We start from the raw sequence: 25,486 nt of genomic DNA on the forward strand, positions 1-25,486 counted from the left end.
CAAAACAACAACTTTTGTTGAACACCGTACAGCTACAAGAATAGCCAACGCTAGTCGAACTCTACTTTTATGGCGACTCAATACTCAGTGGCCTCCACTGGGTCATATATGAAGGCCATGCAAGCGATGGTGGATGCATTGGAGAAGCTGGATGAAGCTGCAGAAAAATTGGCCACCCCAAAGATTGATACCGAAGAACACCAAATTGACCTCAGCTATTTTGATAAGTTTGATGATATCTATCTAGCTGAAGAAATCAGTGACGAAATTTCAGATCTCGAGGATTTTGACGAAGCCAATGATTCAAATGCGTACGATTCTTTTGTTAAAGAATGTGAAAGAATCGCTGACTCTAGGGAAGACATCAGCAAGCTAGATTTGATCGACTCAATTATTTCCACATTGTCTACAGAAAGTTCACCAGATAGCTTGCAGTCATTACTTTTTGATATTTTAGGCTTTGAAGAGTTTGATCTGATATCGACGATCATAACAGATAAAGATGCGATACTTGGTGATATGTCTAAAGAATCTGCCCAACCAAAGGCTCAAAAAGAGTTTTTTTCTGAGAGAGACATTAGAAAACAAGTGAAACGGAATCAAACCTTAGCTAAGAAGCAAGAATTGGCTCCAGCAGAAACTGTTAAGAAATACCCAAATGTTTACAAGGCTTTCGATGGTGGTAATACGATGGCGTTCAATGGGCAGAAGTTCACTTTGCCGGTGGGTTCAACAAGAGAGATGCACGAAAACTACGAGGAGATAGTTATACCAACTCAAGCCAGTAAAAGACTGAAGAAAGCCCATGAGAGACCCGTCTTTATAAGCGATCTTGATACACTATGCCAAGGTACGTTTAAAGGGTATACTTCATTGAATCGTATGCAGTCTTTAGTTTATCCTGTTGCTTACAATACAAATGAGAATATGCTAGTTTGTGCTCCAACAGGTGCTGGTAAGACTGATGTTGCGTTGTTGACAATTTTACACACAATAGGACAATTTACAACAGAGACTGAAGATACAATAGATATTGATTACAGTGAATTCAAAATTGTTTACGTTGCGCCATTGAAAGCGTTGGCTGCTGAAATTGTGGAAAAGTTTAGCCAGAAATTGGCATGGTTGGGTATTAAAGTTAGAGAGTTAACAGGTGATATGCAATTGACAAAGGCAGAAATTCTGACAACTCAAGTTATTGTTACTACCCCTGAAAAATGGGATGTTGTAACACGTAAAGGGAATGGTGATAATGAACTGGTATCAAAAGTTCAGTTGTTGATCATTGATGAGGTTCATTTGTTACACGAAGATCGTGGTTCTGTCATTGAGACTCTAGTGGCTCGTACTTTACGCCAAGTTGAAAGTACACAATCAATGATTAGAGTGGTTGGTTTATCGGCTACATTACCCAATTTCATTGATGTTGCAGACTTTTTGGGAGTCAATAGAGAAATTGGTATGTTTTTCTTTGATCAATCTTTCCGTCCTGTTCCATTGAAACAAGAACTGATTGGTGTCAGAGGTAAAGCCGGTACTAGACAGGCCAGGGAAAACATTGATAGGGTCTCATATGATAAATTAATTGAAGAACTAAACAACGGGGCTCAAGTTATGGTATTTGTTCATTCGAGAAAAGATACTTTCAAAACTGCCAGAACCTTCATAAGTATGGCCCAGGAAAATAATGAACTGGGGGTTTTTGATTGTACTGATTCAGAATCTCATGATAAATTCACTCGTGAGATGGGAAAGAATCATAACAAAGATATGCGTGAGCTTTTCCAATACGGGTTTGGTGTTCATCACGCAGGTATGTTGCGTACTGATCGTAACTTGACCGAAAAAATGTTTGCAAGTGGTGCTATCAAAGTTTTATGTTGTACTGCTACGTTGGCTTGGGGTGTGAATCTTCCTGCTGCTGTTGTTATTGTTAAAGGTACTCAAGTCTATGATTCGAAAAAAGGTGGATTCGCAGATTTGGGAATTTCTGATGTTATCCAAATTTTCGGTCGTGCTGGTAGACCTCAATATGAGAAGTATGGTACTGGTATCTTGTGTACAACGAGTGATAAGTTGGATGACTATGTGAGATTGTTGACTTCACAGCACCCTATTGAGTCTAAGCTATCGGATAAGTTGGTGGATAATTTGAACGCTGAAATATCCTTAGGTACAGTTACCAATGTTGATGAAGGTGTTAAATGGCTAGGATTTACTTACATGTTTGTTAGAATGAGACAGAATCCCTTTGCTTATGGTATTGACTGGAAAGAACTAGCTGAAGATCCACAACTAGTTGAGAGAAGGACACAGCTAATCATTAGCGCAGCTAGAAGGTTACACCTATTGCAAATGATTATATTTGATGAAAGATCAATGCACTTTGTTTCAAAAGATTTGGGTAGAATTGCTTCTGATTTTTACTTGCTGAATGACAGTGTTGAAATTTTCAATCAAATATGCAGTCCAAATGCCACTGAGGCAGATATTTTATCAATGATCAGTATGAGTAGTGAATTTGATAGTATAAAGTTTAGGGAAGAAGAAGCTGTTGAGTTGACTAAATTATTGGAAGATAAAGCTAAATGCCAAATTGGTGCTGAGTTATCTACAGCCCCAGGGAAGACAAACATTCTTCTACAGGCATTTATCTCACAAGCTTCAATTAATGATTCTGCATTATATTCAGACTCAAACTATGTTGCTCAAAATTCTATCAGAATCTGTCGTGCCTTGTTTTTAATTGGAATCCATAGAAGATGGGGTGTTTTTGCTAAAGTTTTGCTATCAATTTGTAAGTCAATTGAAAGAAGATTATGGTCATTTGAACATCCTTTAAAACAATTTGATTTACCACAGCAAATCATAAGAAATATTGAAGCTAAGAACCCTTCTACTGATGATTTGAGACAAATGGATTCTAGAGAGCTTGGTGATCTTGTTCATAATAATAAGATGGGCTCCACCCTGTACAAATTAGTGGGAAGATTACCACATATTTTGATTGATGGTGAGATTTTTCCAATTACAAGAAATGTCATGAGAGTACATGTCACATTGGAACCTGATTTTGCGTGGGATGAGAAATATCATGGTAATGCACAAATATTTTGGGTATTAGTTGAGGAATCTGATAAGTCCCAAATTTTGCATTTTGAAAAATTCATTTTGAATAAAAGACAATTGAAAAATCCTCATGAAATGGATTTTATGATCCCATTGGCAGACCCATTACCACCTCAGATTGTCATTCGTGTTATTTCTGATAGCTGGATCGGCTCAGAAACTACACATAGCATTTCCTTTCAACATTTGATCAGACCTCATAACGAGACTTTGCAAACTAAACTTTTGAAGTTACAACCACTTCCAGTTACTGCTTTGCATAATCCAAAAGTTGAAGCAATCTATTCACCAAAATTCAGATATTTCAATGCTATGCAAACAATGACATTTCACACGCTTTATAATTCCAACTCAAGTGCTTTTGTTGGTTCTCCAACTGGTTCAGGTAAAACTGTTGTTGCTGAATTAGCTATATGGCATGCTTTTGATGAATTTCCAGGGTCAAAAGTGGTATATATTGCTCCTATGAAAGCTTTGGTTCGAGAAAGGGTTGATGATTGGAGAGAAAGATTAACTGCAAAGACTGGTCATAAAGTTGTTGAATTGACTGGTGATTCCATTCCTGCAGCAAAAGAGGTTAAAGAGGCCAGCATCATTATTACAACACCAGAGAAGTTTGATGGTATATCACGTAACTGGCAGACACGTAAGTTTGTCCAACAGGTTTCATTGGTTATTATGGATGAAATCCATTTACTAGCCAGTGATCGTGGTCCAATCTTGGAGATGATTGTCAGTCGTATGAATTATATTTCATCTCAAACTAAAAACCCAATTCGTTTATTAGGTATGTCAACTGCGGTGTCTAATGCTTTTGACATGGCAGGCTGGTTAGGTGTTAAAGAAGGCTTGTTTAATTTCCCACAATCTGTCCGTCCAGTCCCATTAGAGATGTATATTGATGGGTTCCAAGATAATTTGGCTTTCTGTCCATTGATGAAAACCATGAATAAGCCTGCTTTCATGGCTATCAAAGCTCACTCTCCTACCAAACCAGTTCTAATTTTTGTTGCTTCACGTCGTCAAACTCGTCTTACAGCTTTAGACTTGATCCATTTGTGTGGTATGGAGGATAATCCCCGTCGGTTCTTAAAGATGGATGAATTCGAATTACAAGATGTGTTGGCTGATGTTAAAGATGAAACTCTACGGTTGGCATTGCAATTTGGGATTGGTTTACATCACGCTGGTCTGGTTGATAGTGATCGTAAGATTAGTCACAAGTTATTCCAAGCCAACAAAATTCAAATTTTGATTGCCACTAGTACTTTAGCTTGGGGTGTCAATTTACCTGCCCATTTGGTTATTATTAAAGGTACTCAATTCTTTGATGCCAAAATTGAAGCCTACAGAGATATGGATTTGACTGATATTTTGCAAATGATGGGTCGTGCAGGTCGTCCAGCTTATGATACTAGTGGTATTGCAATTGTTTACACAAAAGAATCAAAGAAGATGTTTTATAAACACTTTTTGAACGTTGGTTTCCCTGTTGAGTCTTCACTACATAAAGTTCTAGATAACCATATTGGTGCAGAAATTGCTGCTGGTACAATCAAGACTAGACAAGATGCTATGGATTTCTTGACATGGACCTTCTTGTATAGAAGAGCTCATAATAATCCTACATATTATGATATCCAAGATATTTCAACAGCAGGTGTTGGTCAATATTTATCTAACTTGATTGATTCAACTATTGAAAGTTTGAAAGAGTCAAGTTGTGTTATTGCTGGTGAAAAAGTTTTAACCCCAACTCCTTATTTGACTATCTCATCATATTACTATCTTTCACATTTAACTATTCGTAATTTGGTCAATCAAATTACCAGTGATGCTTCATTCAGGGATTGTTTGAGATGGTTAGCTGAGGCAACAGAATATAATGAGTTACCAACAAGACATGGTGAAGAATTGATGAATATGGAAATGTCTGCTCAATTACGTTATCCAGCTGAAGATTTGGTTGATAAGCCAATTTGGGATCCCCATGTTAAGACTTTCTTATTGTTACAGGCCTTTATGAGTAGAGTTGATTTACCAATTGCTGATTACTCTCAAGATACTGTTTCTGTTTTGGATCAAGCATTACGTATTTTACAAGCATATATTGATGTTGCTTCAGAGCTTGGGTACTTGAATACTGTTTTGATGTTTATCAAGATTATGCAGTGTGTTAAGCAAGGGTGCTGGTTTGATGATGATCCCGTCTCAGCATTACCTGGGATTGACTTACGTCGCCGTTCAGGGTTTGCGCCAGATGGTTTAAGTGAGGAACTGAATCCTCTTGCTTCTGATATTGTTGTTGTTGGAGATGATGAAAAGGAAGAATCCAAAAATGAGAATGGAAGTAAACATTTAACCACATTAGCTGAACTTGGAACTTTCCATGGCAGAAAACTGGATAATTTCACAAAAAGGTTAAAGGTTCATGCGGAATTCAAAAAGGATTTGATCTATAATGTCTCACATTTACCTGTTGGTGAATTTTCCATTCTTCAAGACTCACCAGAAGAACTACATGTTTCTTTGCAACATACAAATCCACCTGTCAACCCTGATTTCAAAATGTTGTGTGCTAAGTTCCCAAAGCTACAAAAAGAATCATGGTTTGTTATTTTGGCTGATAGAACTAACCAAGAATTGCTTCTCGTTAAAAGGGCTGCTCCTGTTATTCGTAAAGGTTATTCAAAAGGTATTGTGAGTTGTGATCTAACTATCCCAGAAGATCTTCAAGGGTTGGAACTAGATATCATTATGGTTTGTGATGCGTTTGATATCACTTATAGTAAACCCATCAAGTTAATAGAGTAGTTTGTCAATCTATATAAATCTTTACTTCGAATTGTTAGCTGTAGTTCTGAGAGTTATTTGTGTCTTTCTTGCAACAGGTACATGGGGAATGAAGTGGTGGAACAATACCGGTTATAGCTAACTTGTACGTTTTAGGTCAACATAGTGACAGTTTCTGGTCGTTAGTGAATCAACAAGATACTAAAATTCTAGAATTACATGTTTCTCTCAAGTTTCAGCTGCGGTTCGCACTTCACACACTACACAAGCTATTAAATCAAGCGGCCTAGTATCCCAAGGACCTACACGATACAAACCTACGGCTTGCAAAATTTTTGTCTAGCTTAATCTTCATCAGATTGCAAAGTTTTTGTGGTACAGTATGTACTATGCCATGATCCATCTCGTAATGAAACATCGACGGTTGATTTGCGTAGTACACGAAAATCTGAAAGAATAAAACTCTACAAAGCTTCCAGGATGCGACACATCGTACTACTAGATGCTGGACTTGGGAAGAAGCTATGAAGAGTTAAGACATCCTAAAGCTCAATATGAATCGTGATTGAAGAATCATTATGATCCATGTGTAAATGCTTTACTCACCGCCCAGCTACATTTGAAACAATCCACCTATTCCCGCTGGAGACCGAATTGACAGCTGCCCACGAACCGCCCAATCTGTGCAAAGCGGAGATCCTCGCTTGCCTGAAACTTTCAACTCCGCTAGAAGATGACAGGGAATTTACAGGGACACGTCGACAGGCACAGCTGCCCACATGACAGCAGGTTTGATTCATCATGATGAATTACAGGCGTTTGTGGAACAGACGTTACAGAACAGGCTCAAAGTACTCTTGAAGACCGATCTATGAATTAATGTGGTATTGTGAAGAGACTTTTTGTTGGATGGTTTTAGTTTTAAGTAGCATTCTGGTGTTTATAGATTCCAATCAGAGGAACTTTGGGTGAAACTGTGTGTACCTTGATCATACAATTTTCCGAACGCAACGTATAAGGCCAAAAACCCAGCTAGAAGTTATAACTACTAGACTAGTCACTACATTAGAATTCACACAATTTGAATCAAGTTGCCTATCAAATACTAGTGTACTGATAAGAATACCACACTTCACATTCATTTCAAGTATCCATCTGAAAAGGTACAACGGTCGACAACCACATGGGAAAGAGAATATTCAGCTCATGTAGTATTCGAACTCTGACAATTCGAAGAGATGAAACTACTCAATTGTGAAGGTTACATGTTAGAACAATTAGGCCGAATGCTTGAGATTGGTCAAGTCCGTCGGCTTTAACCTCTGTAAGTTTTCAGAATTCACTCGACTTCAAATAGACCCAAGGTTTCTTCCAACTCAACTTCAATACAAAAACACCTACAGTATTAGTATATAAAAACACTATTATTATAACCGGATTAAGTGCTGTAGCTGGCGAGCCGTGATAAAAGCAGATCGGTCAATTGAAACTTGAGCCTAGTGCATGTGAACCAGTGTACGAAGCTAAAGCCTAAAGTCAAAGTTTCGATACGAGTGGGTCCTAAGAAATAATTTACAGATTGCAACTAGTAAATATCATGGGGATATGTACTCAAACAGATCAAGAATCCGGACGTGTTATAAGTTGTAAGTTATTATTAATTAACGTTCCCTACACAGAGTTGTAGTATGATCAAGGCATAACAATGCGCTTTCTTGAACGTTACAGTCGACTATCTTCACACAATGTCCGAACCAGCTTGAAGTATGAGGTATGTATATATCAGTTTAGTGCGTACGAGACGTCGTTGACTCGAAAGTGAAGATGATCTTCTGGTCGAGTGTACAGCTGGTTTTTTGCAATTTGACTACCAATTGTAGTAGTGTGAAGTTTGAACTGTGCAGAACTAATCAACAGCTGGGACCAGTTGAGAGATTTGATTTTGTACTAGTCTTAATATTGTGGGTCGACGTCAAAACTGGCCAAAAATGATTCAGAATATTCCAGACCAATTGATAAGTTATAACCCATATTAATAGAGTTGTGTTACGAGTTAGATTCAAGAACCAGTATTATTGTAACACACCTTGGTTTTGATTCATCTAATTCAACTTCGACCGAGTACTTGATAATGTATGTATATTGTTTGTATCTCCACCCGATTGTAGAAGTAAGTCCTCTGTCGGCTGAATAATTGTATTTAAAAAATATTTGAGATGAACGCGTACATAAATGACACCTATTCCATACAAATGCCACGTATATTTTTATCTTTTGAATCCTGATCAGTTGACAATTCTGCAAACTATCCTATTTAAAATTCCGTTATACAACAACCGAATCTTCAAGGTTGAAATTCTATGTATACTACATCATCGTCTTGACTCTTCACATGATCGCGAAGCTTTTGATAGGTTTGCGGGTACTTCCATTTTTGGTAAATACAATGAACCAACAGACGTGTCACAGAAAGGGTTGTTCAGATCTCAACGGAGACAGCATACGTACCGATGTGTAGTAGAGGTCAAAGGCGAAACAACTTCCCATGTAGGACACAGAGATCGGTTGTATGAATAGTTGAAATGAGGTTGTGACTCGTGAGCTGTTCGGTCGTCCTCCTCAAGTTGTTTATACAAGTTTATCACCAAGATCAATCTTTTTGATCAGACTCGGGGTAGTACGCCTAAGTTCAGTCAACTAAAACTAGCTTTGGAAATGATCCAACAAAACTTGGAAGTTTGAAGTTTGAACCTGGGTTTGTCCTTTCTTTTTAACTCACCTGTCATGATTACAGCAGCCGAAGATTTGAAAAGGGCTTTCAAAAAACCCACTCATATGTAACATGTAGCGCTTCTGCATTTACGAGTAAGTTACCATATGCATACTTCACAGAGACTGGTTGACCCAACAAAACTGTTTGCTGGAAGCCTTTCCCAGACTCCTCGCTTGCAAATTGGGACCTGGGGAGTTCAGGAATCATGTATATCTTGAAAAGAGAACCAGTACTTCAACAAAATCATTGAGATAATACATTATAGCTTACTGTGTAATATGTTTTATCCAAAGTTGAAAGTGGATCGCAATGTTCGCGGCATGATAAGGTAAAATTAGAGAAACCGGGATTGGTGGATTTTGTTCCCTGTCAGGACCACCGTACGGGAACCTATGCTAAGCTGAATCTGGTGAAGGTTTCCACCGCGCTAACAAACACCACCGGTATACTGAATGTATTATGCTACTACGTAACTACAACTAATTGAAACTTGGATGAAAGACTTGGTGTTTTCATTTCATTGGGGATTTGAATCACTGTTATACGTCAAAGGATAGCTTTGAAATCTTGGGGGAATTTTGCGGAATAAAAGGCTAGCTATTGAATTGAAAGTCAATTACAAGTACACAACGATCCATGCCCAACATAGACGTTCCAATAGCCTATTGCAGAATTGTCAACTTTTAATTGTTTCTTCGTTTTAATTTTCTTCAATTCTCGTCAGAACTTTCAAACAATCCGTAAATTTGCAACAACAATCGGCAAACTACACACACATGACAAAAATAGTACCTACAGTACTGGTCTGTGGTCGCTTGTCATTTTTCATAGTTTTGCCCAAATTTAGGTTTTTCTTTGAGTGTAGTGTACATGCGTTGTCGATACAATTTCGTAATGTTCGTGATGCAGTCAGGAGTCTGGACAGATGCCAATATAGTGGCGCTGAAGGACCCTCTGATATAACAATCTCGAAAAGCTTCCCAAGCGAAACGAAAAATCTTAACAAGCTTTGAGAATGAGCATTACCTAGACTCTAATTCTTTTGACTCCTTCCCTTTGGTTTTGGTATTGAGGTTGGTACAAAAGGTGGCGTCGGATCTGTTGAAGTGTATTGTTACTAATTAGGACATTCAGGAATATGCACCGTCAAGGGCAACAACTTCCGCACTTTTTTTTTTTGTTTTTCTTACATACACTTCATATCGGTTTTCTGCAAAGCTAAAACATGTACACATACCAAATGTGTAAGATGATCGATTCGAAAGAACCACATCATAAAAATTCTATATAAACCCTTCAATGGTACCTAATTTCCTTCGCTCGACAGATTATTTGGGACATAGATAATAAACTGCTTTCAGTTCAACACCTCTTTCACATTTTATATTTTTCTGTCTCATAAGATACATTTAAATATTCCAACAGTACTGTCATACAATTATTTGGATCATGTCCGTGGAAAACTTACCAATGAACAATGTCAATAGAGCAAACTTATCAATAATGCTACCTGACCCTACAAGATATCCTCTTCAGAATGTTAATACTTACAACAATAATGTAATTGTTCAACAAAATAACAATACCCAGTTTTCACTACCTCCAATTAGAGAACTGTTAAAATCAACATCTCCAGTACCAACACCTCAAAATTCAGAAACATCTCTTCTGCCACCTCCACCTCCTTCACAACAACAACAACAACAGCAACAAATTCTACAACCACAACCTATAGCTTACCAATCGCCATTTTCAAATCCAATCTCACCAATATCGACCACACCAGAACAACAATTGCGTACACAACCAACAAACTTGATACCACGCTCAAACTCTTTCCAATATTCACATCAACCACCACAATTCCAACCTCATCATCAGCTACCTCAATTCTACCCTCAACAACAAGTGAGTGCAGAACATTTGTCTCCAAGCTCCTTGAATTCAACACGATCATCTTCAAGTTCTCCAGTGGATGTTGTTGTTGCTGCTGATTCGAGCAAAGAAAAATCCAATATGAGAAAGAAGAGACAAAACTTACCAAGACAAACTACTGTAATACTGCTGAGTTGGTTAAGTGAACATTTAGATAGACCTTATCCAAACTCAAGAGAAAAATATGAATTATTGATGAAGACAAGATTAACAATTCAGCAATTGGATAACTGGTTTATCAATGCAAGAAGAAGAAAAATTAATGTTTTGAGGAAATTAAAAGAAAATGATCAAAATATTGCTTTAACTTTTTAATGAGTTACACTCTTGAGATATTCTGTTGGATCTTGACTAGATCTACTTCAATCTCTTTTAATAATGATTAATGACGGTTTTTTCTTCAGCATTTTAAATGTTATGTTTATTTATTACTTTAATTTTAGTGTAGACTTTCCGAACCATGGTTTACTTTCAAATAAATTTTCAGGGAAAACTGTTTTTCTACACTTGTTGTTTTCGAGAATTATGGGGTCTGCCACCTCGTATCGGGTAAAATCTGGCTAAATAAAGTTTACGAGATGCTGCCCCTTGTCATGTTTCTGTCAAACAATTTCCGAAAAGGGTAAACTTTGTGGTAAAAGCTTTCAAACTCCCCCAAAATCAAGCAGCGTATGATTTTTTTTTAAACCGTCTTTAGCTTTCAAACTTACGCTTGAAAATCCGTTTTAACACAATTGACATTGGTATTCAGGAGTAATATCAAAAAGATCGCAAGGTTTGAATGATTTGTACCATTTAAGAGGTTGTCAATTGTTCAACAGACGGGTGTACAGAATTGAATGCCGGGACCTAATTTCTATGACCACGAAGAGATCGGTTGAAAATTGACAGTTTCACTGAACAAGCCAAAGAACCGGTTGTAAATTTAGGCAGACAGTTTTAAGTTGTTGGTTGCAATGTTTCACTTGTTGAAAGGGCAGCTAGAAAGGAATTCATGGCAGTCTCCTTGGAACCTACGTAGCTTCTGCAAAATTCACTACGTGCAGGACACTAATCAAAAGTTTCAACGATTTTAAAGTCAAAGTTCAAACGTTTGTCAAGAACGACGTTAATGTTGTCTCGTTTTAGTATCCTTTTCTGAATTTGTACACTTGATCCCAGCTAGCTCAACTAAAGTAGGGGACCGTGGTGCATCTTTGAGAAGTTGTACGGTGTACCATGTCGATTGTGGCATTTATAAGCTTTACATGTACACATCAAAATGAAACTGAACAGCTACAATTCAGTCTTCAACACATAAACCCAACTAGTTATCACTGGCTGAACATCATATTGAAAAATATTCAGAAGCTAGTCTATCGTTGTATCTTTGCTGAGATCTAAGTGAGATCTTGTGAACGACTCATCACACACTAACCAAGATTCACGAATATTCACGACCCACACGACTGAGAAGGACTGGGTTAATCAAGGGTACATCGCAGCCGTCCCCAAGGCATCTGAGCTTTCATAATTGGTGCCAAAATATCGTACGATTTGTGCTCAGAAAGTCTTTCTTTCTTTTCAAGAATTCAAGATTTGCATATGAAGTTTGTTGTACAATTTGTATAGGACTGCGGGAATAAAAGGAACATTTGACACCACGGAAATAGGTCCCTTTTTGATTGTTCAAGCAAAGAATGAAACAGGCGCCATCGTCATCAAACATCGACATCAACCAGACAAAAGATTCCAACAAAAGGTTAGCTTTGGGAGCCAGAAACGATTCATGCTTAATTCATATTAAGCTACAACTGGATTATCGTAACAAGCACGACGAATTCAGCTACAGCTCATGGTCAAGTTCCGATGTGTACACTTCAGGATTAACAGAAGTAGTTCGCCGAAGAGTGTCAAATTCAAATGATGTTCGCAGGCTGGAACTCCAACTTGGCAGGATCCAGATCGTTTGTACTGTTGGGTCTTGACAGGCTTTTTGTCTCTTTCTGGTATAGAAGTTGGACCCGATAGAAGACAGAAGTTATTCATATAGAAAAATTTCTATTATGTACAAGATGTAGCCTTGTCGATTAACGAGCCCTAAAGCTCAAGTCTTCATTAAAGAGTGCAGCATTGTTGAAATAACTTACGCCTTGTAGCACCGAGTGTCAAGACGTCAAGAACTACAGTAGGCCACCAAACACCTTAAATTATTCTACAGGATATTTCGAAACATACGAATTCCACCCCTCAGTGTCTTGAGCTAAATAGCTTCTGGAAAACCCAACAAAACGTTTGCTTCATCTGATTTCCTAGCAAAGACAGAAGCAATTCTAGTTAAGATTTTAGATGATCTCACTTCCTTGTATGTCCGGTGGGAAAAACCAGCCTACCGCATGCCCCTGGAACAAAATTCAAACTTCAAACCTGTCACTTCTGACACTTACACGTCAACAAATGCAAACGTCTGTCCAGATTGTTTTCAATTAATTAGTCTGGTTTCCATAAAATTGAGCTATATGTAACAAAATGTTAACCAAAAGTGACTGAATACTGAAATATAGTGCTACCAAGCTCATGAGGCAACCGGGATCTAAAGCTCTCGTAGCGAAACAGTCGACTCCAGGATTAATTCCACACTAGACACGGTATCTGTATATGGTTGAATATCCGCGATAATCTTTTCGATTTTTGGCATCAACATTAATCTAGACCATGATATTCATGAATTCACAAGAGACAAGATTATTAATTCAGCGATGTCGAAGTGTAGAATTTACTACAAGCTGTAGACGCTGATCAAATATTGCCTGGATCTGGGCTAACACACTTTTTAAAGCAATAGTATACTAGCGCAGTATACCGATGCAATTACTGGCTTGAAAGATGTATCATCAGCTAGTAAGTGACCACGGGTTTCAAAAGAGCTATACTGGATGTTCCTGTTAATCTGTATGTAAGTCATGCTATAGTCTCGGTCACGTTGAAAGACTGAACTACAACCGATCATAGCTGTCTGCTGCTTTATATCCACAAACCAGGTGCAAAAGGATCAACTATGTATCAAAAGGCTGGACTTCTTAAGGGGCACAGTGTCATGGTGGTAGACCGAGAAGCATTTATGTTGACTGGCCTTGCGCACAAGGGCTCATAAAAGAAAATATTTGTGACACAACGTAACAACGGAGGTTGATCGTATTCGATTTTTGACGGGATGAATGTCTCTGCTCTAGTTACACATATGTGCACAGTTATGGGGCATGTAATCATGGCCTTCATCATATTGAAGAGCACAGTAAAATCTCTGGGTCAGGATTCTAGAAGTTTTGATGGAATCCAGCAGCCATATTTCCGTGTTTAATTATCATGTAACACTTGAATGAATTCAAATTCAAGCTAGAGAGTGACTCAACCTCTTTCCAAGAGGAATTGAGAGAGTGGTTGAATGCTCCTAGAGCCAAAATTGCAGTTAGTGCTTCAGTCAGTATTTTGTTCTGCGCCAAACAACACTTTCACTAAACCTTCATCAAAATGTAGGCGTCAAAATGATCAATAGGCTCTACTTCACAGACTTAAATCAAATTAAAAGACCTTTATTAAACCCCAAAGCACCAATACTTTTATTTAAAACGAATTTTCATAGCTTCATGAACGTATTTGATTAATAGCCATATAAATCAAAGCGATTGAAACATAAGGACTTGCTCTTTCACCAACTCTAGCACATTTCCAAAAAACACCGAGTAGACTAGAGCCAATAAGTTAGTAGCTTTTCGAAAGTTAATTGTGATAATATTACCTACCCATGATGGTTACGATCTAACAGACTTGGCCAATTTGTGTGGATATAAGTACATGAACATATCAATAGCAAAATCACCTGTAGTAATGCCGAAAAGTTGAAAAGGGCGGACTTTGAATGTTAATGGGAAATTCAATAACCAGATCTAAGGAGAAATCATAGCACATACCATTGTCTTGAATTTTCTTATCGTTTCTTGATTGATTCTTTCGTTTAATGTTAGCTTTTAGTTGTTATTTTGATTTTTTGGCGCTGATTTTGAAAAAGAGCAGGGGTGCGTAACCACAACCTTTCTGGAATTTGTCTATTTTGGGCTGAAATACATAGCTATAAATGATATAAATAGTTGGATCTCTGAATGAAATAAATAAATAGGAAATAAATAACGATAAATAGATAATAAATAATAAATAATAAATAATAAATAATAAATAAAAGGTTACTTAGTAAAACACCATCAATTTGTTGATAGCATCTATGCTAAATTCTTCAACTTGGCTCCGTCCTTTCTTGAAAGAACCACCTTTAATCAAATTCATTTTCAATTGTGACCATTGATTTTCAATACCATTAACAAGTTTATTCTGATAGCCAGAGTGCTTCAAAAATGATTCAAGTATTGATTCAAATAATTCATCGTTATACTTTACATTCTTTTCATTGATCAAAAAGTTTAATGTGAATTTCAAATAATCAAGATCTTTGACATCTTGTTCCTGAAATGATTTGAAGATGTGTATGTACATGCTGTTGGGTATTTCAATGTTCAAATCATTCATCTCCTCCAAATATTTGAATATTGTCAATGCATCAAAATGTCTGAATGAACAATAATTGTATAACAATGGTGAAAATGAATTGAAAGTAGGAGTTGGCACAAAAAGTAAAGAATCCTGTCTCTGTAATTTCAGTGAGTCAATAAAATTCAGCTCTTGAACATTTTGTCTTCTTGAATGTGTAGCATTGGAATTATCTTGCCTTGAGCCAAGTTGTTTAGCATTTTTGAACAATAGCTCAACAATTTCATTAGCTTTAGAAAGCTCACCATTAGACACTAACGACTTGATAATCGTATTGACTATGGATATATCCAAAACATGCCCAATATCCAAATAATTTCCAAATAATGCGTTAGATCTTTCAGTGTCACCAATATCACATGAATAACTTATCAACATTTGATAAGTCATTCTATCAAATTTTAGATTCCTTTCAGCAATATCATTCAAAATTCGAGATATGAATTCAACGTTCCTAGTTTGTATTGCAAACTTCAAAAAGATATTGGCTGTGCTAATATGAAACTCTGATACTTTCAAAACATATTCATAATCACGTTCAACTAATGGTAAAGCTTCATTATTATTATAATTCTTCAAATATAAATAGTTATTAACCTCTCTTAATGAAGCCTTCATTCCACATTGAAACATATCAGTCATTATATTTGCCAAATAATTAGTATTAATACCTCTATGGAAACCACCCGAATCAACAAACTGGCATAATAAATGCTCAAAGTGTTGTGGTTCAATATGCAATGGTTGTGGAGATGGTAGTGCGCAGTAAGCAGCATAAAGGTCTTTATGAACAGTGTGTTGTTCCAAGGGGTATAACTTTCTCAGAAATGCAGCATATAAGGTCTTATTGTAAGATAGTTCTCTGGGTATTGACATTCGTATCTTTCTAATGCCTCTTTGGTTCTGGAATACTGGGGATGATTTTTGAAATATAGGGAGTTTTTTTGATACATTGAGCTGGTGGCATAATTGTTGAAATGAATTGAACTTGACTGGCCTTTGTAAAAGCTCCAAAATCTTGGATCCTAGGTAGCTCATCACAAAAGGATCATGAACTAAAAATGATGCTCTTTCCATGGTTTATACTGTTTCCCTTCTGTCAAAAAGTGGTGCATTTTCCTCGAAAATTACATAATGACTTACATAACAATTCGCGAACTTGATTTAGTTCAAAAAAAAGTTGTTGAAAAAAAGTGAAAAATCGTTTGGAATTAAAGGTTTGAAATAGTTGACTTTAGAGAGATTAAGATCAATAATGAGACCTCAAACACAGGCTGTGAATGTCTTGGAGAAGACTTCTGAATACTTAAGAGCAGGCTTACTTAAGAAACAACCAGCATGGTATCATGTTGTTGGTGCCAACCCACCCGTTAAAAATTTCATTCGTAAACCAAGATTAGAGAACCCATCAGATGAACAATCTATACCAAAGCCAGCTAAAGGTGAAAAACTATTTAAAAACGGGAAATTGTACGAAACAAGAGTGAAGGAAACAAGAAAAGATATATATAATATTCCAAAACTTAAGTTTGTGGAAGATCAGCTAAGATCATTATTTTATGAACAACATCCTTGGGAATTATCAAGACCAAGAATCTTATTAGAAAATGGTGGTGACGATGCTAAAAACCAAGACTGGTCATCTATCATACAATATAACAAACCATTGGACGGTGAAAGTGTTGTTCAAAGATCCATATACTTGATGAACCAAAATAAAAACAACGAAAGTTATAAATTGCTCGATGCTTATGAAACTGCTAGATTCGAATTTTATAGAGTAAGAATCGAACAAGAAATGGAAGAGCAAGTTAGTAAAGAAGAAAATGAGATGTTTGGTGCCGGTTACAGATTATCACCAATAGAACATGGTGTTGAAGAAGAACAAAAATTCATCGATGACTGGAAGGCTAAGGCTGTTGAAGCTACTCAAATGGTCGAAGCTAGAAATGTTAGCCCTGAAGCTGCTTGGGCTCAAGAAAATTAATAAAGATACATTTTGTTATAAGGTATTTTTAAATGGTGTAATGTGGGAACTTTGTATATATTTGTGCATTTTAAATTTTTTTTTTCATGTAAGTAAAAATCATTATATAAGGATGCTAGTGTAAAAGAGGTAAAAAAATCTATGTCATGAACATGCGTAGCTATAAAACCAAATCTAATAAATTGTCTAATTCTTTTTGACTAGTTGGAACAAGTGAACACCTTGTTTCAAATAGATTGCATAATCTTTGAAGTCAGTGACTTCAGTTAAGTCAAAGTGCTTTTTAATTTTCTGAATTGATCGTTAGTTAAAGTCTCACACTTCTATATTCATTTGTAACTCACTCTAAAAAACTTTGTATCTGCTTTTCTTCTTTTTCTATAGGACATTAACACTAAGGTATCCTTTGTTGTTAAATCAATAAGTGTCTTTTCTAGTAAAGGAAATGCCTTTTCAAGATAAACACAATCAGCAGCAAGGACTACATCCACATCTTTTTTGGCAAATTCAGGTAACTCCATTCCCCTATTTAGATTGTTAGTACACCTATCACCTTACAAGATACTCGAAACACTCACCATGGTAATGCCCTTGCAAATACATTCTTTTCAAGACCATTTAGTATAATATTTTTATCCATTAATGGAACTAGATCACTAAATTCATTGTTAGTACGAATCCTCACAGCTTCTACTTTCTTTCAACATACTCAATATCAGTGATCCAAATCTCCATGTCATCATTTTTTCTTTGACCCAGCCCTAAAGTTAACCCAACAAGACCAGTACCACTACCTATTTCAACCACTTTCTTTTTGTTATTTAGCCCTTTATCAAGCAAGTACTTTGATAAAAGCTCACCAGCTACCCAAATCTTACCGCCACAGCCTAATTCACCACCATCTTCATAGATTTGTAAACCTGGTTCAGGTAACCTTCCGTCAAATGTAAAATCTGATTCACCTAAATGTTCAACAGGCCTTGAAGGAACAAAATCTTGGAACTCATTCCAAAATAAAAGTTCAGGTGTGGGATCCAGAGCTTGGGGGCCACTTTCCACAATAGCCATACTACCCATGATGATTGATAATTTGAATTTTTTTCCCGATATAAGTTGATGATGATAGGTATCACCAAAAAGTAAACGGAGCGTAACAAGGGAAGCACTGACTTCGTGGGCGAAGTGGTGATGGCGTGGGTTTCAAAGGAGGCCTTTTAAGGGATACTTTCGAGGTGCTTGTGGGCGTCAAAGGGGATCGAGTGATGGTCGATTTCGAAATTTTGATGTGTAAAATAATTTTCCAAAGACAAGTATGCGCAGATTAGATCTGGCACGGTAAGGGCCACTCAACGGTCGCTGACTTTCCAGCAAAATTGTGAGTTGATTTGGGGTTAATTGATGGATATTTGAGGGAAAAGATGCTGATTGATATTTTATCTGGGTGACTGCGTGTTGGTGATCTGATAAATTCTGAGCTTGTTTTCGTCTTTTGTTGAGAAGAAATTATATTGGTCCTTTTGATAATTCCTGTCAAAATTTGTAAAGTTGGCTTGGACAAAAATGCAGCTTGAATTTGCAAAGGAACGACTAAGATTCTCGCAATTCAGTAAGCTGTGCTCTTCTTTTGTCATAACACATGAGCAGCTTATAGTTGCGAAATTTACCTCCCCTACGAGCCAATAAGAGGAATTAACAATGTTTTGTCATTAAAGTTCTGTTTTTCCAATAAATAATAATATGATATTATAATGTGGTCCTCATAAAACCAACTATGTCATACTGTATGATCAATAAATAAATAGATAATAAATAGGTAATAAATAGTGTACTCATTAAGGTTCGTTCAAAATGATTCAATCTTTTCAATGGTGTTCATCTTCATGCTCATGATGACTTTTTGGAGGAAAGAAAACTTTTTCAGCAGCAACATACACAGCAAAAGCACCAACTCCCCAGAAGAATCCTGGCCATACGTTTTTAAACCTGTTGAATCTTGTGTTGTGTCCTTGATATCTCCATGCTTCTCTAGAAAAACAGTGATGTTAGTAATCCCAGATCAATCAACAAGCATACCAAGAACATACCTTCTTGCAAACGGATCTACTGCCATCTTTGCTTATATCTTATCTCGATTTCTCGACAATTGTTCTTGTTGCAGAAGTTGTAACTTGTTGAAAGTATCCCTTTAATTAAGTCGACCTATCTCCAAAAAAAAAAGAACAATGGTGTCTGGATGAATCATTATGTTAATTTTTTTTTTTTTTTTGTCATATGTACTGAGTAGATTCCAAAATTTTCTATCTTGATTTCTTCTTTTTTCAGCAAAAGGTCAACTTTGTGACTATGGAAGAACTCCCGAGTGACTCTAAGGAAGATGATGCTGACGTGAACTCAATCGAGTCTCAACAGAACAACTCCCAAGAAGCTGAAACCCCTTCAGATCATGCTTTACATGACTCAGATTCGGACCTTACAACTGACGATTCTGAAGAGTCTAGTGATGATGATTCTGAAGAAGATTACGACCTTGCCACCACAATTTTCAATGAAATCAAAGATGAATCCTATATTTGTTTGATTTGTACCTGTGAAGTTGGTCCTAGTAACAAATTCTGGTCATGTACTGATTGTTATAGAGTTTATCATATCTCATGTATTGATAGCTGGTCCAAGAAAGGTTCTTCAACAGACGCTGAAGGTAACTGGAAGTGTCCATCATGTAATTCGACTCATAGAAAACAGAAATTTCAAGATAAATGTTGGTGTAAGAAAGTGCTTCACCCTTCCAAGAATCCATTACACCCAGGTAGTTGTGGTCAGACTTGTGGTGTCCCACTAGAAGGTTGTATCCATAAATGTTCATTACCATGTCATCCAGGTCCTCATGCTACTTGTAATGCCTTGGGTCCAATTACCAAATGTCATTGTGGTAACCACGAAAATCAATGGCCATGCGTTTTAACGCCCTACATTGATGGGTGGCACTGTGACGATGTTTGTGAAGAAACACTTCCATGTGAATTGCATAAATGTGGCAAAGTCTGCCATGATGGATTGTGTGGAAAATGTGAACAATTTGTTGAATCAACATGCTATTGTGGTAAGACAAAAGATAATATCAAATGCCATTTAAGACAACCAAAGAAAAGTTTTGGTGAAACCAAGGAGGATAATTGGATTGGTAATTTCCAATGTTCTTTAAGCTCTGAAATTACTTATGATTGTGGGTTTCACTCATGTACTAAACTTTGTGAACCAGCTAGAAGAAAAGCTTTGCATTGTCCACTAAGCCCAGATCTAATTAAAACTTGTCCTTGTGGTCAAACTTCCATCGAAGAATTAAATGATGGCGCTAATAGAAACTCATGTTCAGATCCAGTCCCAACTTGTTCCAAAATTTGTGGCAAAACATTACCATGTGGTCATAAATGTAAATGGGAATGTCATGAAGGTGAATGCTCCCCATGTTATGAGTTTATTGATTCAAAATGTTCTTGTGGGTTCAACAGTTTTATTGTTCCCTGTAAATTTTTGCAACAGCATTCAAGTCCAAGTTGTACAAGAAAATGTACTTCATTGTTATCATGCCGTCGTCACAGGTGCAACAGAATCTGTTGTCCAGATGAACAAGCTGCAATGACTAGGGAAAGATTACGGAAGAAGGGGTTAAGAAACAACACCTTACCAACCAGCACCAGAAATAACAGGTCAGAAGAAACTTTCAACATTGAAGCAACTCATATTTGTTTGCAAATCTGTAACAGAAAGCTATCATGTGGTAACCCAGATCATGTTTGTCATCAGACTTGTCATACAGGTCCTTGTCCACCTTGTTTAGAATCTTCAAATGATGATTTAGTTTGTCATTGTGGTCAAACAGTTGTTATGGCACCTGTTCGTTGTGGTACACAGTTACCAGAATGTCATTCCCAATGTCAAAGAGAATTACCTTGTGGTCATCAACAAATGCCTCATAATTGTCACCCAGATGATGTTCCTTGTCAGAAATGTACCAAAACTGTTGAAAAATGGTGTAATTGTGGTAAAAAGAAGGTTAAAGCAATGTGTTATCAAGATGAAGTATTTTGTGGTGAGAAATGTGAGAAACTATTACCTTGTCAACATCATTGCAAAGAGAGTTGCCATAGTGGTGATTGTGTTTGTCATTCCATTTGTGGTAAGAAGAAGAAATATTGTAAACATGTTGATAGATCTCCATGTCATTACCCTTCAAGATGTGACGATTCAGGTATTTGTAACCAAATGGTTAGTTTGTCTTGTAAATGTGGAAGAATCAAACAGAAAATTCCTTGTGGTGCTAGTGCTAGTAAACAAAGCTGTGCTGGTACATTATTGGATTGTGAAGTTTCATGTGTGGTTCAAGAGAGACAAGAACAATTATCTCAGGCATTTGGATTCCAAAGCAAATCATCAGATGAACCAAAAATTAATGTAAATGATATTCCTTACACTCCAAAGACTTTGAAAACCTATGAATTACAAAAGAAATGGTGTTCCAACATCGAAGATATGCTTAAATCATTCATCAATTCTGATAAACAAAGTTTCCATTTCAAGCCAATGAGAAGAGAACAACGTGAATTTGTCCATGAAATAGCTGAAACATACAATTTATTTTCCGAATCTCAAGATCCAGAACCTCAAAGAAGTGTTTTCATAATGAAACGTGCACTATCTCATATTCCAGATCTCTCATTGAGTAAATCGTTAGCTGCTTATGAAAGGCATTTGAAGGAATCCACAAAGACTTTAAAGAAACCAGTCTCTATGATCACTCCAGAATTTGCTGACTTTAATGCAATTTTAATTGAAGATTGTATACCTGGTGTTACTAGACCAGATTTAGAGGAGACTATTTTACCAATGTTGAAAGAAAATAGTCTGATCAAAAACCCAGAACTTGCTTGGATTGAGAGTGACAAATATCTAATCATTCCACAAGCTCATATGTCAATTACTAGAACAATGGAAAATCAATTGAAGTTATTAGTCCCTAATTTGAGAGCCATGTTGAGCTTGAAATTTTTGGCTAATACTGTGAAATTGGCTAAGTTGGATGATACCTTCAAAGTTGTTTCGGTTGAAGATGTCGCTAGTTCAAAAAGCTCATCGGAAGTTCAATTAGACAAAAGTGAACCAAAGGATGTTGACACACAAGTACCTTTTCAAACTGATGATGCTTTATATGGCTTTTGATTTGTTATGATTTTTTTATAGATGTTCAAATATTATGTTTGCATTGATTTTTTAAGAGCATTAATGTAGCCATTGATCTTGTACATTCTAATATAGTACAGTTGCGTAGATATGAGTGCTGCAGGGTTCGATTACCTAGTTGATTAGCTGAGCTTGTTAGTTGATGACGTTATACATATTTGGAGTGAATTCACTAAGAAACTTTAAACTCGACAAACCCCGTAAAAAATACCCTTATGATTTTTGATATTATCATGAAATGACTTTTGTCAATTAGACCATATACTAAATCATAAATTTATAGTTTTGAAAGATACTCTTCTTATACATTTTCACCAAAGTAAGCGGCTCGTAGAATCGGCCGAACCATCGATGACATTTCAGTTTGCTGCATAAGGTTTCACTTTAGCCCCGACGTCAAGAAAAAAGAAAGAAAATTTATATAAATACGCCCTGATCTTTTGAAGTGTATAAAAGAGGAAGAACTTTGTGATTATCAGAACACATAGTTATCATTAGGTTATACCGATCAGACAATTCATAATCTATCAACATGTCCACAGAACAAAAGCCAACCATCACTCTTCATTGGTAAGTACTGAAATATTCATAGATCGATTGATTGGCACTCTTCTAACAACTGTAATCAGGTTAGAAAGATCAAGAGCTCATAGAATCGTTTGGTTATTGGAAGAATTGAACCTTGATTATGACATTAAATTATATCACAGAACCGAAAGTCAAAGAGCACCAGAAGAACTAAAGAAAATCTTCCCATTAGGTAAAAGTCCAATTATTGAAGTTGATCATCATAATGGTAAAGAATCAAAGAAGCTTGCTGAAAGTGGTCATATCACCAACTACTTGATTAAACACTTCGATACAAACAAGAAATTGACTGCAAATACAGAGGATGATGAAGAATCCGTTGATTATTTCGTCAATTTTTCAGAAGGTACTTTAGGTGCTCATTTGACTTATTTAATTGTTCATCAAGTTGGTGCTAGTAAGGCTCCTTTCTTTGTCAGACCAGTGATTAATGCCTTTGTTAACAAAATGGACACATTTTATGGTATTTCTGAAGTCAAATTATGTATTGATTTCATGGAAGATATTTTAGCAAAACAAGCAAAAATAAACCCAGAAGAACTCTATTTTGTGGGTGATCATTTGACTGGTGCAGATGTCATGCTTTTCTTCAACATTCAAACACTTTTGGATGGTAAAAGATTAGGTGATGCTATTGATACTGCTGATTATCCAAATATGAATAAATTTTTAGCTCAAGTTAAAAACAGACCAGCATACATCAAAGCCGAAGAAAAAATTCAAACTGTTGGTAAAAACCAGTTTGCCAAAGATCCTATTAGCTAATAATTCTGTATTGTATAGTGTCGGAGTGTACAGTCTTTAATTGTTGATGTTCTTTCTACGTGTACTGCATCTGCTGTAGGTTTGGCGTCCACATAACGAATTTAGCTCCTCATCTTGAAATTTTGAAAACGTTCGATGATCATGGTTTTAGAGCAAAGCAAGGAAAAATGATTGGAAGTACTTAAAGGAATTCATTTTCCTTTTCAAATTCATCCAACCCATTTTAACACCAGATCATAGTCCAATGATTCATTCAAAGCAACCAATTATCACGCTCCATTGGTGAGTTCATTCGTTTCACCTTCAGAAACTAATCTAACAACTTTTAAGGCTGGAGAAATCAAGAGCTCATAGAATCTTATGGCTTCTAGAAGAATTAGAACTTGAGTATGAACTAAAGCTTTATCATAGAGATCCTGCCACAGGCCTTGCTCCCAAGGAGTTGAGCGATATTCATCCACTAGGTAAAAGTCCCCTGCTGGAACTAGATTATCGGGATGGTAAGGAGACCAAGAAGATTGCTGAAAGTGGTCTAATTATCACCTATCTCATCAGACATTTCGATACAGATGGTAAACTAAAACCAATCAATGAAGAAGATGAAGAGGAGGCTGAATATTACCTACATTTTTCGGAGGGTACCTTGCAACCACTTTTAACATATACTCTGTTACACGAAATTGCATATTCAAGAACTAGAGAATCAGCCAAACCTGCAATTGATACATTTCTTGACAGGGTGGATGGATCATATACCACCCCTAATTTGTCTAAAGCTTTTGATTCATTGGAGCAGAAATTGAAAAAGAGATGTGAGGAACTTGAATATACTTCGAGTTCCAAAGAAATCTTCTTTGTTGGCCATAAACTGAGTGCTGCAGATATCATACTTGAATTCAACGCTAGTCTTGCCTTCCGTGATCCAGAACTAATCAAACCAATACATAGAAGCAAATATGTCTATCTTTCCAAATGGTTATCACAGATTAAACAGAGACCGGCATTTGTGAGATCAGTTGACAAGATCCAAAAAATGGGGAACGATGAGTACACTATTTATTATTAAATCTAACATTTATATACTTTCATTATTACAAATTTATTAAGTTGTCATCATTATGTAGGCCAATAGCGGTTTATAGAGTATAAGGATTACTAATCACCCGTATAAAAATTACATAAGAATTTCTGACGTTCACGAATTCTTTTTTTTTGAAAATTGAAGGAAAAAAAATGAAAACATCAAAGAAAACACCAAATCCGAAATCAACAACGCTAAAAGGTGAAAAATCAATTAAAACACATCGAGAAACAGTTTCCATTGGATTCCCACCCTCAACCACCCAACTGAATTTTTGAATAGTATAGACTCTGGATTCACGAAGGACTGGTTTGAAGCTCATTAGAATATCCCCTTGTCGACACCTTAAATTTCAACTTGTGTTCATTTTAAGTCCAATACTGATCATCGTGAAAGCTATTGTTCAAGATCCTGAAAAGCTCAACACCGTCAAGAATTAGTGGAAACTAGATCTTTTTACAGCTGTTAAGGGACAGTATAGTATCAACGTCCTGTATTTCATAAAAAGGAATTCCTCTTTCTTTCCAGGACAACCCCCTTTGTTGTTGAAAGACGCGCTCACCAAGATCAATATTTACCATCAAAACATCAAGGCCGTGAGTTCAAAGAATCAACA

General features: G+C 36.5%; 10 protein-coding genes across 10 annotated transcripts; 6 read left to right on the plus strand and 4 right to left on the minus strand.

Moving 5' to 3' along the window:
• Positions 1 to 42: 42 nt before the first annotated feature.
• On the plus strand, positions 43 to 5,943 carry SLH1 (RNA helicase; the record flags this gene model as incomplete). The annotated part of the gene is made up of 2 exons (XM_019182756.1): positions 43 to 5,365; positions 5,459 to 5,943. Exons 1-2 carry the CDS (start codon positions 70 to 72, stop codon positions 5,941 to 5,943), a joined length of 5,781 nt encoding a protein of 1,926 aa, XP_019038170.1. The 5' UTR covers positions 43 to 69.
• A 4,201-nt stretch (positions 5,944 to 10,144) lies between these two features.
• On the plus strand, positions 10,145 to 10,945 carry WICANDRAFT_84640 (homeobox domain-containing protein; the record flags this gene model as incomplete). The annotated part of the gene is made up of 1 exon (XM_019185747.1): positions 10,145 to 10,945. One exon carries the CDS (start codon positions 10,145 to 10,147, stop codon positions 10,943 to 10,945), a length of 801 nt encoding a protein of 266 aa, XP_019038171.1.
• A 3,309-nt stretch (positions 10,946 to 14,254) lies between these two features.
• Positions 14,255 to 14,522, minus strand: KSH1 (Ksh1p; the record flags this gene model as incomplete). The annotated part of the gene is made up of 2 exons (XM_019181907.1): positions 14,255 to 14,357; positions 14,413 to 14,522. Coding segments are annotated over 2 exons (213 nt in total), but the record flags the coding sequence as incomplete, so codon positions are not given.
• Positions 14,523 to 14,663: 141 nt separating this feature from the next.
• WICANDRAFT_93681 (uncharacterized protein) lies at positions 14,664 to 16,272 on the minus strand. Its single transcript, XM_019186427.1, has one exon. The coding sequence runs from the start codon at positions 16,247 to 16,249 to the stop codon at positions 14,855 to 14,857; it is 1,395 nt and encodes a 464-aa protein (XP_019038173.1). The 5' UTR covers positions 16,250 to 16,272; the 3' UTR covers positions 14,664 to 14,854.
• A 194-nt stretch (positions 16,273 to 16,466) lies between these two features.
• On the plus strand, positions 16,467 to 17,156 carry RSM25 (mitochondrial 37S ribosomal protein mS23; the record flags this gene model as incomplete). Its single annotated transcript, XM_019180761.1, has 1 exon — positions 16,467 to 17,156. A coding segment is annotated over one exon (690 nt), but the record flags the coding sequence as incomplete, so codon positions are not given.
• Positions 17,157 to 17,384: 228 nt separating this feature from the next.
• On the minus strand, positions 17,385 to 18,266 carry EFM6 (putative protein-lysine N-methyltransferase; the record flags this gene model as incomplete). The annotated part of the gene is made up of 4 exons (XM_019181956.1): positions 17,385 to 17,489; positions 17,543 to 17,723; positions 17,777 to 17,854; positions 17,908 to 18,266. 4 exons carry the CDS (start codon positions 18,264 to 18,266, stop codon positions 17,385 to 17,387), a joined length of 723 nt encoding a protein of 240 aa, XP_019038175.1.
• Positions 18,267 to 19,060: 794 nt separating this feature from the next.
• On the minus strand, positions 19,061 to 19,308 carry WICANDRAFT_63473 (NADH dehydrogenase [ubiquinone] 1 beta subcomplex subunit 3; the record flags this gene model as incomplete). The annotated part of the gene is made up of 2 exons (XM_019183554.1): positions 19,061 to 19,223; positions 19,283 to 19,308. 2 exons carry the CDS (start codon positions 19,306 to 19,308, stop codon positions 19,061 to 19,063), a joined length of 189 nt encoding a protein of 62 aa, XP_019038176.1.
• Positions 19,309 to 19,676: 368 nt separating this feature from the next.
• FAP1 (Fap1p) lies at positions 19,677 to 22,280 on the plus strand (the record flags this gene model as incomplete). The annotated part of the gene is made up of 1 exon (XM_019180891.1): positions 19,677 to 22,280. A coding segment is annotated over one exon (2,604 nt), but the record flags the coding sequence as incomplete, so codon positions are not given.
• A 786-nt stretch (positions 22,281 to 23,066) lies between these two features.
• Positions 23,067 to 23,789, plus strand: WICANDRAFT_33296 (glutathione S-transferase; the record flags this gene model as incomplete). The annotated part of the gene is made up of 1 exon (XM_019182056.1): positions 23,067 to 23,789. A coding segment is annotated over one exon (723 nt), but the record flags the coding sequence as incomplete, so codon positions are not given.
• A 331-nt stretch (positions 23,790 to 24,120) lies between these two features.
• WICANDRAFT_31518 (uncharacterized protein) lies at positions 24,121 to 24,855 on the plus strand (the record flags this gene model as incomplete). Its single annotated transcript, XM_019181844.1, has 1 exon — positions 24,121 to 24,855. A coding segment is annotated over one exon (735 nt), but the record flags the coding sequence as incomplete, so codon positions are not given.
• Positions 24,856 to 25,486: the final 631 nt, after the last annotated feature.

The sequence above is a fragment of the Wickerhamomyces anomalus genome (genome assembly GCF_001661255.1).
Source record: "Wickerhamomyces anomalus NRRL Y-366-8 unplaced genomic scaffold WICANscaffold_4, whole genome shotgun sequence".
Lineage (NCBI taxonomy): Eukaryota > Fungi > Ascomycota > Saccharomycetes > Phaffomycetales > Wickerhamomycetaceae > Hansenula > Hansenula anomala.

Coding starts and splice junctions, on each gene's coding strand:
- WICANDRAFT_93681 (XM_019186427.1), bottom strand. CDS start 16,249: ATGAGCTACCTAGGATCCAAGATTTTGGAGCTTTTACAAAGGCCAGTC.